The sequence below is a fragment of the Eptesicus fuscus genome, chromosome 8 (assembly GCF_027574615.1).
Source record: "Eptesicus fuscus isolate TK198812 chromosome 8, DD_ASM_mEF_20220401, whole genome shotgun sequence".
Classification (NCBI taxonomy): Eukaryota; Metazoa; Chordata; class Mammalia; order Chiroptera; family Vespertilionidae; genus Eptesicus; species Eptesicus fuscus.
This window is the reverse complement of record NC_072480.1, coordinates 81,028,548-81,045,118: the sequence shown is the minus strand read 5'-3', so window position 1 is coordinate 81,045,118 and position 16,571 is coordinate 81,028,548. Positions and strand designations below refer to the sequence as shown.

At 45.1% G+C, this 16,571-nt stretch overlaps 1 protein-coding gene across 4 annotated transcripts in view; it reads left to right on the top strand.

Annotated features, from left to right (window-relative positions):
- Window positions 1-1,254: 1,254 nt before the first annotated feature.
- TACC1 (transforming acidic coiled-coil containing protein 1) overlaps window positions 1,255-16,571 on the top strand; it is an 83,284-nt gene continuing 67,967 nt past the window's right edge. For all 4 annotated transcript variants that reach the window (XM_028152494.2, XM_054720036.1, XM_028152492.2 and 1 more), the window contains exon 1: window positions 1,255-1,334. In XM_028152494.2, the coding sequence (XP_028008295.2) occupies window positions 1,258-1,334 (77 nt within the window). In that variant the 5' untranslated portion in view covers window positions 1,255-1,257. The remainder of the gene's footprint in view (window positions 1,335-16,571) is intronic.

Sequence of the window (16,571 nt, the reverse complement as noted above, 5' to 3'; positions counted from 1 at the left end):
TAGTTACAAAATAAAATTGGTAAAAGCTATGTTAGAGAAATTAACTAGTGTTATGGGAACACCGGGAAGGAAGGTGATAATAAGCTTGTAGGATGACTACATTTATCAACAAGTGAACGCCAAGCAGGAACAATGAAAACAAAATAAATTTCCTATCTTTACGAGGTTTACATCCCAGTGAAGGAGACAGCAATAACAACAAAAAAAAAAGCTGTAATATCAGGATTCAGGACAGAGTTATAGAATGGGGTTTGCTATGGATCTGGAAGGGTAAATAGGTAGGTGTTAGTGAAAAAAGACATTCCAATCTTTATAAAACCCTCTCCCCCCAAAGAAACACCCCCAAAACCCAAACACTGGGGTGGACAGATGGCCGGAGAGGAGGGAGGTGGGAGGCAGGAATGGGTGAGACAGAGCATAAAATATTCCGAAAGGGAGTTATTAGGTGCAATGGGAGGGAGAGCGGGCATTACCCTCCTCCCCCCAACCCCCACCCCCGAGTTTGGAAGAGCATCCATTCATTGGTTGTCAAACCCAGAAAGGACATTAAATGTGCTCCCTTGCTTTACAGATGAAGAAAAAATTTGGAAGGGGTGAAGACGCTTGTCCCAACTCACCCAGCTAATCTGGGGTAGAACCAGGATCAACCCAGATTTCTGTAGAACTCAGCCCAGGCCTCACTCCTGCCCCCGTGCGGGAGAAGCTGGCGCTCGCAAGGCAGCCCGTCTCCCGCTCGGCGCACACCGCCCCCTGCTGGTGCTTCTCGGCAGAGCAGCCTCGCGCGGGGGCTCCCAGGCGCCTGCCCGCTGCCCGGGCGCCGCCACCGCCCTACCGCCGCGGGCTGGGAGGGCAGAGAGAGGCGTTCCCCAGCCCTAGGGCTCCGAGGGCGCGCCCAGGTCTCCCGTCCTCTCCACCTGCTGCCCGCCGCCGCCTTGGGGCTCCCTGGCTGAGAGGTGCGGCGCCCGGCCCCGGCGTGACCCGGGCACCAGCATCTCCCTGCGGGCGGCGCCGCAGGCTGAGCTCTGCAATGGGCGGAGAAGTTGGCCAAGGCTCCAGCCGTCCTTTCGCCGGCTTTCCCCGGGGCCGGGACCCTGAACCAGGGCTCCCGGCCACTCCCGCCCAACCCTCGGCCCCACCCTTCCTCCCGCCCGCCGCCGCCTCCGCCCGCCCCCGCCGCCTCCTCCCCGCCCAGGGTCCGGGTCCGGCCGGCGCTCCGCGGAACACGGGAGGGCGCAGCGACGGCGCGAGCTCGGAGCCATGGGCGGCTCCCACTCTCTAACCCCGAAGGGCCGGGAGCTGGCCGGGGAGAGGCCCCCGAGACCCAGAGAGACCGCGTGAGTCCCGGAGGCCTCCCCGGGGCCGCCGTTCGGGGGTGTGCGTGCCGGCCGGGGAATGGAAACCCGGCGCCCGTCTCACCAGGGCTGGGAAGGTGGGGTTCCCGCTTCGCCCGCGGGGGCGCGGGGACTCCGGGGTTGGCTTGGTGGGGCATCCCGCCCCGAGCCCTGCTGGGTGGCGCGCCCGGCCGGGACCCCACCGCGACCGAAGCGCGCCCCCGCGGGGCTGCTGTCCTGCTCCTCTCCTCGCTGCGCGGGTGGGAGAAGAGGACCTGGAGCGTTCCAGACTCGGGGAAGCAGGAGAACACACGTGTCCCAAAGAGCTCTGAAACGTTCAGGAGTCAGAGCTGTGTGTAGGGAAGGGGAGAGCTGAGCATGGGAATCGACTCGCAAAGATAACAGCTCGCGTCGGCCTCCGGGGTCCAGGGGTTTTGATGCAGTGCTTGCAGCTTACAGGAACTCCCTCTCGGCTTGTTTGTTCCGAGGGCTTCGTGGTGACCTCGGAGAAAGGGCTGTATTGTCCCCGCAGCAATTGGGCTTTTGTTCTGGGACCGCAACAGTTGGGGACACCAAGTGCTGAAATGCAAGCTGCGAACGGGGACAGTTTTAGAGAAAGCGATGAGAGCAAGTTGGAGGGTTAGAGAGATGGCCATGCTTCTTGCCAGAGGAAGGATGCGTTGACAGCTATTTATTTGAGAACCCAAACAATCTTTGTTTAATTTTTTTTAAAATATATTTTATTGATTTTTTACAGAGAGGGAGAGAGAGTTAGAAACACCGATGAGAGAGAAACATCGACCAGCTGCCTCCTGCACACCCGCTACTGGGGATGTGCCTGCAACCAATGTACATGCCCTTGACCGGAATCGAACCTGGGACCTTTCAGTCCGCAGGCTGACGCTCTATCCACTGAGCCAAACCGGTTTTGGCTCTTTGTTTAATTTAAAAAAAAAAAAATTAGAGTGTGTTTGAGCCTTGGAGGTGAGGTAATGTCAAGAAACCCACACTATTTTAATTCAGCCAATGCCAAAGCTATTTAGTTTGAGAGAGATACACTTAGCCATCACATATAGGCAGCCTGGGCCCTTAGAGAGCTTTTTGATCATCTTTTCAAGGCGAAGTAGCTTCCTGAATGTCCAAACGATGTGTGAGTTGTCTCCTGATGTTTATGTGTGATCACTAACCTAAACTTAGTTCAGGCAGTTCAAGAATAGCTGAGACTGATTGAACACATAACATGTGGGAAACCCTGTTCTAAATACTGTGTTTTATTTAATCCCCCAAACACTGAGTTAGCGTCTACTGTTGCCTCATTGTGCTGGTGAGGAAACAAGTGCAGAGAGATTAAGTGACCTGTCCAAGGTCACACAGCTAGATGTGGCGGCCCAGGTTGCCTAGATCCGGAGCGGGGCGGCAGCTGCCTCCTACAGGAGACGTGGGACTATCTCAGGAAACAAACTTTTATCTCTGCTGGCAGAACACACCCCATTTTTTTCTTCAGTTCTTCCAGAATAAGGGAGAAATCAGAATTAACAGTGCTTAAGACCAAATCAGAGGAAAGTGTCAAAGTTGATTTAACTTAAAAAAAAGTTTTTTATTGATTGATTTCAGAGAGAGGAAGGAAGAGAAACAGAGAGAGAGAGAGAGAGAGAGAGAGAGAGAGAGAGAGAGAGAGAGAAACATTGATTTGTTGCTCCACTTATTGATGCATTCATTGGTTAATTCTTATGTGTGCCCCGACTGGGGATCAAACCTGTAATCTTGGCATATCAGGACAACATTCTAACCTACTGAGCCACCTGGCCAGGGCTGATTTAACTTTTTAAAAAACAAACACAAGAAGCAGTAGAACACTGAGATGAGGTTAAGAGTTTTGGGGGCCGATAGCCCTGCTCCTTAATATCCACTTCACAGGCTGTTCTGAGGATGACATAAGAACCTCATATGAATAACATGTACATATGAATAGCAAGTTACAGTTTTGTCTCTGAGCAATATGCTGTTTAGCCAAGGATAAAAATTAACTATTTAATGTTTGTGAACATGTGGCCGGTTTTATTGTATAACTTGAAAGTAAATATTGGAAACCACTCACTGATAGCGTGCTGAAGAAATGACCGCAGTGCTTTCTGTGTAGGATGGTTAGGGTGCGGAATTGAATTCTCAGTTGTTAAATTATCCAGTGGTTTGGCAATAGATAGAGGATCTCTCTCTCCAATGAGGTTCCGCATGTACCTATGTATTTAGCAAAGCTTACCTAAAAAGATCAACATAGAAGTGCATCCTTGGTCTTCACTTGGGAATAAAAGCCCGGGAATGCCCTCCACTACTCAAGTGAATGCATTAAGAAGCACATGACGCCCTGCTGGTGTGGCTCAGTTAGTTGGCCATCGTCCTGTACACCAAGAGGTTGCCAGTTCAATTCCCGGTCAGGGCACATGCCCGGGTTTTGGACTCAAACCCCAGTGGGGGGCCGGAGGGGTATAGGAGGCAGCCGATTGAGATTCCTTTCTCTCTATAAAAAAACAATAAAAACATATTTTTAAAAATAAGATTTTTTTTTTTTTTTTTTTAAAAAAAAAGAGCACATAAGTGCACAAATGCGTGCACTCATCAGAGTGTGTGGGCTATGCTTAATGTATCAACCCTGCAAACCGCTTGGCATGGAGCTGGTGAAAGTCTCTTTAGAAATACGATTTCATGCCTGTAATATACATGAAAAGCAAAAAGTATGCTTTTTATCCAAGGCCTGCGTTGTTCAGGTGGACAAGCCACAAGTCTCTCCAGGGTCGAAGAAAGTGGGGGATTCATTGTTAATGTCACGCCCGCTGCAGATTTCCTGCCGGACATGTGGCTGTCGGATAACACTGACCTCAAGGAAGTTCTCCTACTCAGGCTGTTGCATTTGCAAAATCTATTGTTCCTTTTTAAAGTAAATACATGAAACTCTCACAAGGAAAGCACTAATGTTGGCATTTATCTTTTGAAAGAGAAATTATGTTTCAGAATGTTCCCAATGTACATTCCAGAATCATTTAATCCAGTACTAAATGTAACCAGATAAACCTCTAAACAGAGCTCTATTGTGAAATATAAACAAGTAGGGATGTCTGATTTTAAGATGAAGCTCAATATTGTTAAATATTGTAGCTGTCTACTTTCTCCAAACCCAAGGAAACAAGTGAGCTGGCTTTGGTAAAAGCTAGGGGAAATTTCACTTCATTTACTCGGGGAGGCTGCCTGCACAATATGGTGATTAAATGCAGAAGCTGGAGAATGAGGCCGGCTTGGGTTGAAATTCCAACTAGATTGCATGCTAACTTAGGTCAGGAAGCTTTGGAAAGTAATCATTTAACTCTTCACTTGGGCAAATTTCTGCATCTTTATAATGTCAATAATAACCTTAGCTACTTTTTAAAGTGGTATATATGTTATGAATGCAGGGCCTGGTTATTATGAACACATTCACATGTACATGTACCTATAAAGCAGACGCTATGCTAGGTTCTTTGGGATATGTGTAAATTGGCCTTTTGATTGTTTTTATTTCTCAAAAAAGCTTCATTTTGAAATTGGCTTTCTGGCTTTGTACTTGCGCCTTCAACTTCGCTTTCACAACGGTTTTCTGCTCCTCAATAAGGAAAGCACGCTCGATCCTGTCCCGGACACATTGAGCACACAGGACCCACCAGAGGCCCTGCTGATGTGTTTGGTTTTAGCAACCTCTTTAGAACTTAGGTCTCACAGCTCGAACTCTGCGAAGCCGACCCAGGCACATGTAGATTTAGATGCTTTCCCAGCCTTCTTGGTATAAAGGTAAACGATTCTATTATTGGGCTCGGGGACAGCCTAGTTTTGCAGAGGCCGTGTTGTAGGACAGCCTCCGATGGCAAGTCAAACGCTGGGCCATTCTGAATGCCTGCACTCACCGTCCCGGGAAGAGGAGATGTGTATTGTTGAGTAAGGCAGGGTCTCCACTGAAGAGGTGGACCTGTGTACTGATTCAGCAAGGCGTCTTACAGAAGCAAGGCAATAACGTTTTTCGAGTCAGTTTTCTCCTCCGTGAATTTCCACTTCCCAGAAAGATCCAGAGGAAGGACATGCGTTGGGAGAGAAGGCAGTTTGGCGAAATGTTTGAAATCACTGATTCCGTAGTTGACTGTTTTCAGCAATGTGTCCAGGGCGGGTTTCCTAAGCGCAGCAAATAATCTGTGGAGAGCACAGAGCAGAGTCTATTACTCATTGGGGAATAGGGTGCATAACTCATTCACCTAGTACTTGTTGAGCTTGTGTGCCTGGTAAGATGCGCACCTGCTGTCAGTTCTTACTAAGTCTCTGGCCCCATCTTTGCTTGCATTTGGAACATAGCACAATGGAACGGGTAAGTGGCACAGTCAGGGAGGGTGTCTGAGGTCGGGAGTGTTGCTGCTGTGTACCCTTCCGATCGTGTGGATTAAATGCAGGTTCTGCAACGTTCTGGTGAACTTCAAAGTCAGCAACAACTAAGCCGAGTGCCGCCTGATGGGCAAGTCACTGTGGGACAGATGCCCCTGACACGAAGAGGGAGGCGCTGGCGTTGAAGTTGCAGACACAGGAAAACATGACTCAAAATAAGTAAACTTCGGGAACAATGTTTCTGGAACCTCTTGCTTTCAAGTTCACAATATCGTTCACCACCTTCTCACCGCACAATTGTTATTGTCGTGAAAAACATTTACTTTCCCAATGGCTATAGGAAATTTTAAATGTCCATGTAAAATCTTTTAGTGTACCATTAAGAGAGAGATTTAGAGAAAGTTTGTGGCAACGACCCAGAAAAACCAGCTATATAAAGAAAATTTCGGTGAATTATAGTGTTTAACTTGGAGGAGGAACTTGAGAGATGTGGAAATATATATATATATATTTTAGGGGATGTTGGCTGGCTCCATCTCCAGGGAAGCCAGTCCAAAAGGAAATGGTTTGAATTACATGACAAGGGAATTCTTTGTGTGTGTATGTTGTGTTATGTGTGTGTTAGATATTATAACTTCTAGACTGTGAGGGGAGTTGAAATAGTAAGAGAGTTAGTATGGGAAGAAGAATCCCACTCTGAAAAGGTTAGGATAGATACTCTATCAAGGACTGAAATTCTAAGGGGGTTCAAGTGTAGTTTTGCCCCACCGTTTCTTCCTTGTTTTAGCTTCAGTGGCCAATTGTGTCCCGCCACACCTCCACCCGACAGCTTCTCCCAGCTGGTACATGTGTTAAAAATCAAGAAGAGAAAGGGGGGCGGGCGGGGGGAAGGGGCACAGCTGCTGGTATCCCCAGCTAGCGAAGAAGATTATCTAATGTCTGTGTTGGTTAGTAGCCAGAGTGGGCTGCAGGATGGGTGAATTTGTTAACCCAAGGCCAGGAAGTGAACTGGTAGTGTCTTGAATGGCCGTGGAACACAGAGATCCATCTTCTGAGGAAGCTCACTGTGGCTATTGTGGGGTGCTATTTTTCTACATTTTTTTTATTGTGGTAAAATATCTATAACATAAAATTCACCATTTTAATTATTATTAAGTGTACAAGTGGCATTAAGTACATTCACAGTATTTTATGACCATTACAACTGTCCACTTCCAGAACTATTTCATCATACCAACCAAAACTCTGTACCCAGGGAACATTAGCTCCCCATCGTCCCTTGCACTGGCCCCTGGTAACCTTTATTCTACTTCCTGTCTCTATCGATCTATAGGTCTTTCCTATAAGTGGGATCGTACAACATTTATATGTCTGGCTTACTTAACTAAGCATAATGCCCTCAATGGTTCATCTGCATTGTAGCATGTATCAGAATTTCCTTCCTGTTTATGGCTGAATAATATTCATACACACACACACACACACACACACACACACACACACACACACACACACTAGAGGCCCGGTGCATGAAATTCATGCTCAGGTACAGTCCCTGCGATCAGGGACATTTTCCCCAGCTACCAGCAGCTGGCCCCATCCCCCCACCGCCACCCACCCCTGGTTCCCTGTTCGTCATCAGGCGATCAGAGCCTGAAGGCCGGGGGGAGGGGCCTAGAGGTTGGCTGTTCCTGCCTGCTCGCTAGCCCCACCCCTGCCATGGGTCACCCTCTGTGTGTAGGGCAACTGGCAGGGTGGGGGCCTTGGCCTGGTGCCACCCGCATCCCCCGCCACCCACCCCTGTTTCCTGTTTGCCATCGGGCGATGGGAGCATGCCCACCGGGGAAAGGGACTGAGAGGTGGTCAGTGCACCTCATAGTGACTGGTTGAGTAGTTGTTCTGGTCGTTCCGTGTTAAGGTCAATTTGCATATTACCCTTTTATTATATTGGAGATATATATATATATATATATATATATATATATATATATATATATCCATTCATTTGTTGATGGACACTTGGGTTACTTGAGTTGCCTCCATCTTTTGGCTACTGAGAATAGTTCTGCTATGAACATGGGTGTGCAAGTATCTGAGTCCCTGCTTTCAGTTCTTTTTGGTAAATGCCTAGGAATGAAATTGCCAGGTCATATGGTAACTCTATGTTTAACTTTTTGAGGTACCACCAAACTGTTTTCCACTGGACTTCAACATTTCACATTCTCACCAGCAATGCATGATGGTTCCAGTTTATCCACGTTCTTTCTAAAACTTGTTATTTTCTGAGTGTTTTTTAAAAATTAATAGTTATCCTAATAGATGTGAAGTGGTATCTCATTTTGCTTTGATTGCAAAGAGGCACACCGATGTGCCACAAGAATTTTTAAAACATACAATGCCTGACTATTTAGTAAGGGGCACTGACCTCATTTCCCTTAGATTGTCAAATTTAAAAAAAAATGACAACAGCCAACACAACAATAGCCATCTGATGTGAATGAATCAATTATATACCTATTTTTTTTCTGTCAGATCAGTAAAAAACATTTTTTTTTTGGTGTGCTGCAGAAATTTGGTAATTAGGTTATTTGTGCCATGAGATGAAAAAGGTTGAAAATCGCTGCCCTACTGATTAGTGATGTTGAACGTCTTTGTGTAGTGTTTTGACCATTTCTGTATCTTCTTTGGAGAACTGTCCATTCTCCAGTTGTTCCAAACTTGGCCCAGTTTTGAAGTAGGTTGTTTGTCTTGTTGTTGTTGAGTTATATGAGTTCTTTATATATTCTGGGTAGTAATTCTTTATCAGAAATGTGATTTGCAAATATTTTCTCCCATCCTGTGGGTTGCCTTTTTACAGTTGATACTGTCCTTTGAGGCAGACATGTTTTTAATTTTGATGAAGTCCAATTTATATATTTTTCTTTCTTTGCTTTGTGCTTTGGGTATTACAACCAATAAATCACTGCTATCCTCAGTGTCATGAAGATTTTCCCTTATGTCTTATTCTCAGAGTTTTAGCTCTTAAGTTTGGACCTTTTATCCGCTTTGAGTTACATTTTGCAGGTGGTGTAAGGTAAGGGTTTCTTCAGTCTTTCGCATGTGGATCCAGTTTCCCCATCACCATTTGTTGAAAAGATTATCCTTTCCCCATTGAATGGTTTGGCCACCTTTATTGGAAATCACTGAGCATATATGTGAGGGTTTATTTCTGGGTTTTCAATTCTATCCCGTTGATCTATATGTCTGTCCTTCTGCTGGCACCACACTGTTTGTGCAAAATATGGGCTGGTGGTGTCAGGCGCCTGCCATACCTGAGGAGTGGTGAGGATGGGAGGTAGGATTGGTGTGGAATGGGCTGGGGGGACTGGGAGGCCGTGAGGCTGGAGAGGTAGGTGAGGGCTGGGTGCTGAGGTCTTTTATAATGTGGGAGTTTGGACCTAACTCCAGGAGCCACCGAAGGAAGTTTTCAGCCCAGGGGTTGGCCAAGCCACGATGGCAGGCCTGGACTGAACTGGGGAGAAGTATTGTCACAGAGAAGTATTCTCTCAACCAAATGGTGGGGGAGCCTGAAACCACAGCTTCTTGTCATTCTCCAGCATCTCAGTGCCTACCCCAGGCAGGCATTCAGGGGCTAGATTTTCCTGTTTCAGCATCTTGCCTTGCCTTTGTTGTTGTATATTAGCAATTCAGAAGCATGTAAAAATATTTTCATTTTCCCAAATTTTCTATAACAAACATATATTCCTTTTATAATCATAAAGTGCATTGAAAACATCTGAAAATTTAGAAAACAAACAAACAAAACTGTAAAGAAAATTAATCATCCATAATCTCCTCACCCAGAGATGACTGTGTATGGTGGGTGGTACATTTTATTACAGTCTCTTTTTTCCCCCAGTAAATTTGTTTTTCAAAAGTGAGGTTATACTATACATTTTGCATTTTGCTTTTTTTTTCACTTAACATTATAAACCTTCCACTGTGTCATTTGCTGAATTCAAAAGTATCATTTGATTGCTTGCCCAAGGTAGTTATCTGTCTGTACCATAATTAATTTATTTATTTTTTCCTAAGTGGTTGACATTTAGTTTTTGCTTACATAAATAACAACTAATAAATATCTTCATAATTCTTTTTGCATCTCTGGTTAATAACAGGATACATTCCTAGCAGTTTAATAACAGGATCAAAGAATGGGAGCATTCTAGAGGTTATATAATACATTGTTATATATTATTATTTATTGTCAAATTATTCCCCAAGTAAGTAGTACCAAATTATACTCCTCCCCCAACCCCAGCACTATACCATCCTTTGCATATGTTCATAGCATCCTTTCCAGTGCTGGGCACTATCATTTTAAATCTTTGCCAATTTGGAAAGAGGAAAAATATTATCTTGTTTTAACTTTAATTCATTACCAGTGAGAGCGAACTTTTCCCCATATCTTTATTAGCTATTTGTAATTATTTAACTTCTTATTTATTTCTTTTTGCCAATTTTGTTCTGAGATACTAAATTTTTAAAATATTTGTTTGTGCCCTAGCTGGTTTGGCTCAGTGGATAGAGCGTCGGCCTGGGAACTGAAGGTTCCTGGGTTCAATTCCCGTCAAGGGCACATGCTTGGGTTTCGGACTCGATCCCCAGTAGGGGGCGCGCAGGAGGTAGCTGATAGATGATCCTCTCTCATCATTGATGTTCCTATCTCTCCCTCTCTGAAATCAATAAAAAATATATTTTAGAATATTTATTTGTGAGAGTTCTTTTTAAAAAAAATATTTTTATTGATTTCAGAGAGGAAGGGAGAGGGAGAAAGAGAAAGAAACATCAATGATGAGGGAGAATCGTTGACCTGCTGCCTCCTGCACACCCCACACTGGGGATCCAGCCCACAACCCAGCCATGTGCCCATACCGGGAATCGAACTGTGACCTTCTGGTTCCTAGGTCGACACTCAACCACTGAGTCACGCCAGCTGGCCAGACTGTGAGAGTTCTTTATGATGAAGCCAGTTATTATTTATTGAGCACTTACTATTTGCTAGGAAAAGTTAGTCTCTTACATGCATTAACTTAATATGATTCTCAAAATAACCCTAAAAGGTGGGTACAGTGTTAAACTCCCAATTTATACCTGAGGAAACAGGCCCAGAGAGATTCAATAGCTTGTTCAAAGTCTCACAGCTAGAGTGACACAATTGAGATTTTAAATCTAGATAGCCTGATCCACAGACCTATATGCCTAGCTGTTGTGTTATGTAAATCGGTTAACCCTTGGCCACCATTTTTGTTTTGGGGAGAGATTTTCTTTTTAGTGAACTTTTAATTGTAGAACAGTTTTAGATTTATAGAAAATTTGAGCAGATATACTGGGAGTCCCCATAGATTCCACAAGCAGTTTCCCCTATTATTAACATCTTATATTAGGATGGTACCTTCGTTACAATTAATGAAACCATCACAGGTATACTATTATCAACTAAAGTCCATAGTTTATTCAGATGTCCTTCGTTTTTACTTGATATCCCTTTTCTTTTTCAGAATACCACATTACATTTCCTTTTTAATGTAAATAAACCTATCATGGTTTCCTTTGGGGTTTCTTGCTCTGCCTTTGAGCATCCTAAGTTCATCCCTATCCCAGGAGGAGATAACTTTTTCTTCTAGTTGTTTTATGACTTCATTCTCTTTATAACAAACTATTTACTCTATCTGAAATTTCTTGACTCACTAGTGTAAGGTAAGGCTTTAATTTGTTCTTTTTTCAAAATAGCTAACCAGTTACTCCAGTACTAGTTTGAGGTGTTTAACAATCCGTTCTCTTCCCACAGATTTGTAATACCATTTTTAAAATTTGGTATTACATCTGCTTTCCTTCTGTTCAATCCTTGATGGTTTTTCTCTTTCCATTCTCATTCACTCAACAAATATTAATCGACTGCATTGTTATGTTCAGGCACTGTGACTATTATTTATTATTTATATGGGAAGTTACATGAGCAGAGAAAAGCATTTTGAAATGTCCAAAATCTAAAAAATTTTTTAATAGTATTAGGTACAGGACATTTGCCAGTCAGATAAGTGGAGGTGACCTTGTGAATGGAGCTTGGGAAAAAAGGACATTCATGATTGAGCTTTCCTCATGGATTTTCCATTGACCTAGATTCAAAGGTTTCATTTTCAACAATTTAGCTTCCTGTATGGAAACATGGTGCCTTCAAATACTCTCAGGTCATCTGCAGGCTTTGTTAGACTTACGCTTTTCGTGTACAGTCTAGACTTTATTTTTATGGTAATATATAAAGTTCCAGCAGATTTATATAAGGAATGGCAAATGATAAACCTCTGTTCTCTACTCCCCCTGTATCTTCCACTTCTACCTGTGGCGACTTGGTAACCTTGGAGAGTGAGAGAACCCCCTCACTTTCACATTTCTTTATTCTCAGAATTCTTACTTTTAAGAATACTTTGGATATAATTTTTTTTGGCCTATACATAGTACAATTTCACCTTGACCAGTCTTGTGGTATGTCTGCTGCAAGTGTTATTAATAGCAATTTTAGGCAGAAGAAATTATATTTGGCTCAGGGGTATTACATAAAAGCTTTAGAGTCATAGCTATTTTCTGAAAGCAGAATAGTTCTATTTCTAATATAATCCACACATCTGTCTTATCCTGCATGTCCCCATAAAAGTCTGACAGCATGTTATATTACTGAGGAGAGCTCCCAGGAATCTTGCAAAGATGCTTTGCTTTAGAGCAGTGGTTCTCAACCTTTCTAATGCTGCGACCCTTTAATACAGCTCCTCATGTTGTGGTGACCCCCAACCATAAAATTATTTTCGTTGCTACTTCATAACTGTAATTTTGCTACTGTTAATGAATCGTAATGTAAATATCTGTGTTTTCCGATGGTCTTAGGCTCTACAGCAGTGACCCACAGGTTGAGAACCGCTAGCAGGGTTGCCTAAGACCATCGGAAAACGTTAGAAAGGTTGAGAACCACTGCTTTAGAGCAATAGTTCTTAAAACTCCTTTGGATCCCCTAATCCTATCTAATAAAGAGGGAATATGCTAATTGACCCTCACACCATCACAAAGATGGTGGCACCCACAGCCAATAAGGAGGGGATATGCTAATTGACTGCTCTGCCCTCAAAGATGGCAGCGCCCACAGCCACAAGATGGCAGCGCCCAGTCCTCTCAGTCCCACAGCTTCCCAGGGCCGGCCTGAGGCACAAGCAAGCCTTGGATGGCGGCTGCCCAGCTGCCCAGGGCCGCCTGAGGCTCAGGTAACCAGGGCCAGCCGAGGCTTGCACTGCCGGCAGTGGCAGCAGCAGAGGTGTGATGAGGCGTCGCCTTCCCCTGATTGCCGAGTCACCTCCCACCCCTGAGGGCTCCCGAACTGTGAGAGCGGGCAGGCCGGGCTGAGGGACCCCCGCTTCAGTGCATGAATTTTTATGCAGTGGGCCTCTAGTAATATAATAAAACTTTTATAGACTTTTTCCAAATGAAAACACACATACACAATATATAAAAGTTATGAGTGTCCGGGAATCCTGCAGCCTATGCATTATCTCATTTAATTCTCTCATGGACCCTGTGAAGTATAGCTTATTTTCTCCATTTTGGAGATGACTAAACTGAGGCCCGGAAACGTTGAGAAACCAAGGCCACAGAGCTGCTAAATAGTAGAGCTGGGATTCCAGTCTAGTGAACCTGGCTGAAGCAGAGGAAACAAAATTACCAGTCACTTCCAAAGCGGGTCTGCCACAGAGGCAACTCATTCACCAGCAGAGGCTTCAGTTTGTCTGCTAGACAGTAAGTTTTTATGGCTCTTTCCCTACTGATAACAGTTTCAGGAAAGTAAATGTTTGAGAAAATACTGCCCAACCCATCCTGTAGGTAAATACTTATATACTGTATTGCATTTACACGGAGCAGATAGAAGGCCTCTCCTGGGTTTCTTTGCTGAATTATTTGTGCCTGAATCTTGCTTTAATTTTACTTTTCCAACAACTGCAAAATGTTATGTTTCTATGGCTACATAAAAATTGTTCCTAAATAGCAGTTGGAGAAAACAAAACCAGAAAAGGCTTAAATTGGAAGCAGACTGACATTTTACCTGCCAGACATCTTCTTCTAAGCGTTTCTCTGAGTCCAATAGTGTCTGCCTGTCTCTGTCCCTCCCCCTGTTCCTTCCTTTGCCTTTTCAAGCCTTTGAATTCACTAGTTTCCCCATGTGGAAAGCCATGGTTCCTTATAAATGTCCAGTGGCCCGTGATGATGACATTTGGGAACACAAGTCAAGTTCTGAATAACATGGGCCACATTTGCAGTTGATACCCCAAATGTAAGTTGGCAGGTTGCCTTGGGGACAAAATTAGAACTAAGATGTGTGCCCAGATTTCAGGGGTAGCTGACAATAGCGAGGAAGAAGAGAGACAGAGATAGTAGGTATAGTCTGGAGTGAACCTCTCTCATCTGTTGTCTACTGGCTTCCTGCTTCTTGCCAGGTAAAAGACGCTGTTCTCCAGTTCTCCCACCAGGGGGCGCCAGCCACCATCTGCTTAGTTTTTGGGGTTTTTTTTGTTGTTGGTTTGTTTGTTCTTTTTGCTGAAATTAGCCTGAGGTGAGCAAGACTTTCTTCAGCCAGCTCTGTTGCTGGATGGGCTAAAGTGAGAAAGTCCTCTGATACTGACGTATAGTATGTGTAGGAGAAGAGATTAGATTAGGGAACAAAGAAGGATGAAATTTAATATTTTGATACCTCTGCTTCCTTCTGCCGGCTAGGATCCTACCGCTCTTGGGTGTGTTGCTTCTCTTCACTCCTCCAAATCGCATGGTTCGAATATTTTTTTTTGTGGCTTCTGATTAGTGGGACGTCTTCGTCCCCCTTCCTGTTGCTCATTGGTGCTCACTGGCTGAATCATGGCATAAACACCCAGTGTTGGATGCAGAGGAGGCTCATTGTGACTTTTTGTATTTACCGAAAGATGAATCTCAAAGAAATTCTCTTCAAAAGTTTGTTGATTGAATATGTGATAGAACTCTCTGGTGCCCTCTGGTGGCTGCTGAAGCTCCCCGCTGGCAAATGCGTCCGTTCAGAAGGTTTATTCAGGGAGAGGAAGGAGAGAGTGGTGCTTCCCCCACCCAGCAGGATGCAGAGCCTTCCATGACAGAGTGGGTTATTCCAGCCCCTGAGGCGTACTCTTCAGACACCAAAACCCAACACTCCAATACTTACCGGACCGACTCTTCCAACGTCTCTTTTTCTCAGTCTTTGTGCCCTAGGTCAGTGGTCGGCAAACTCATTAGTCAACAGAGCCAAATATCAACAGTACAACAATTGAAATTTCTTTTGAGAGCCAAATTTTTTAAACTTAAACTTCTTCTAACACCACTTCTTCAAAATAGACTCGTCCAGGCCGTGGTATTTTGTGGAAGAGCCACACTCAAGGGGCCAAAGAGCTGCATGTGGCTCGCGAGCCGCAGTTTGACGACCAATGCCCTAGGTCTACACTTTTAAGTTTCTCCTTGTGCCAGCAGTCCTTTCCAGTAGTTGGTCTTTTTCTTTTAAGTAAAAGTTGGTTTTATACCCCTGCTAATTGTCTGTCTTGTTTGGTTGATTCCATTCCCCTGTCTGAATCGTCAGTGGGCCTGCGGAGGGTCATGTGATGGGATCGAAGTACTTCAGGGTTGCGTGTGACTGTGTGAGGTGTGTGTGTGACTGTGTGGGAGGTCTGTATATGTGTGTGCATGTGCACAGGTGTGTATGTGGGAGGGGAGGTATGTGTGTGCATAGGTATGTGTGACTGTCTGGGAGGTGTGTATATGTGTCTGTGTGTGACTGTGTGTGTGGGAAGTGTGTCTGTGTGCACAGGTATGTGTGGGGAAGGTCTGTATATGTGTGTGTATGTGCACAGCTATGTGTGAAAGGGGTGTGTGTGTATGTGCACAGATGTGTGTGTGGGAGGTGTGTGTTTGTGCAAATGTGTGTGTAGGAGGGGTGTGTGTATTTGCACTGGTGTGTGTACACAGGTGTGTGTGGGGAAAGTGTGTGTGTGTTTGAACACAGGTGTGTGTATGTGCACAGGTGTGAGATGTGTGTGTTTGTGCACAGGTGTGCATGGGAGGTGTGTGATGTTTGTGCACAGGTGTGTGTGTGTGCACAGGTGTGAGATGTGTGTGTTTGTGCACAGGTGTGCATGGGAGGTGTGTGATGTTTGTGCACAGGTGTGTGTGGGAGGTGTGTGTGTGTGTGCACAGGTGTGAATGGGAGGTGTGTGTGTTTGTACATAGGTGTGTGTGGGGAAGGTGTGTGTGCACAGGTGTGTGTGGGAGGTGTGTGTGTGTGTGCACAGGTGTGTGGGAGGTGTGTGTGTGTGCACAGGTGTGAGATATGTGTGTCTTTGTGCACAGGTGTGTGTGGGAGGTGTGTGTATGTTTGTGCACAGGTGTGTGTGGGAGGTGTGTGTGTTTGTACATAGGTGTGTGTGGGGAAGGTGTGTGTGCACAGGTGTGTGTATGTTTGTGCACAGGTGTGTGTGGGAGGTGTGTGTGTGCTTGTACACAGGTGTGTGTGTGCATGAGCCTGTGCTGCCAGCCCTGACTTTCCCGCAAGTCCTTCTCACAAAGCCGTGGCAGTCTCACACACAGAGATGTCAGAGGCGATGGTCCCCCCCGCTGAGCCGGGGCTCTGTTCAGGGCTGCCTGTGTGTCTGGGATAGAGTATGAGTGCTCTGACAGCATCACCTCCCAGATCGCTCACGCTCTGCACCAGGCAGGGGGCTTTCTGACGCTGCATTGCTCACCAGCCGGGCGCTGTCTCCCAGGAGCAGC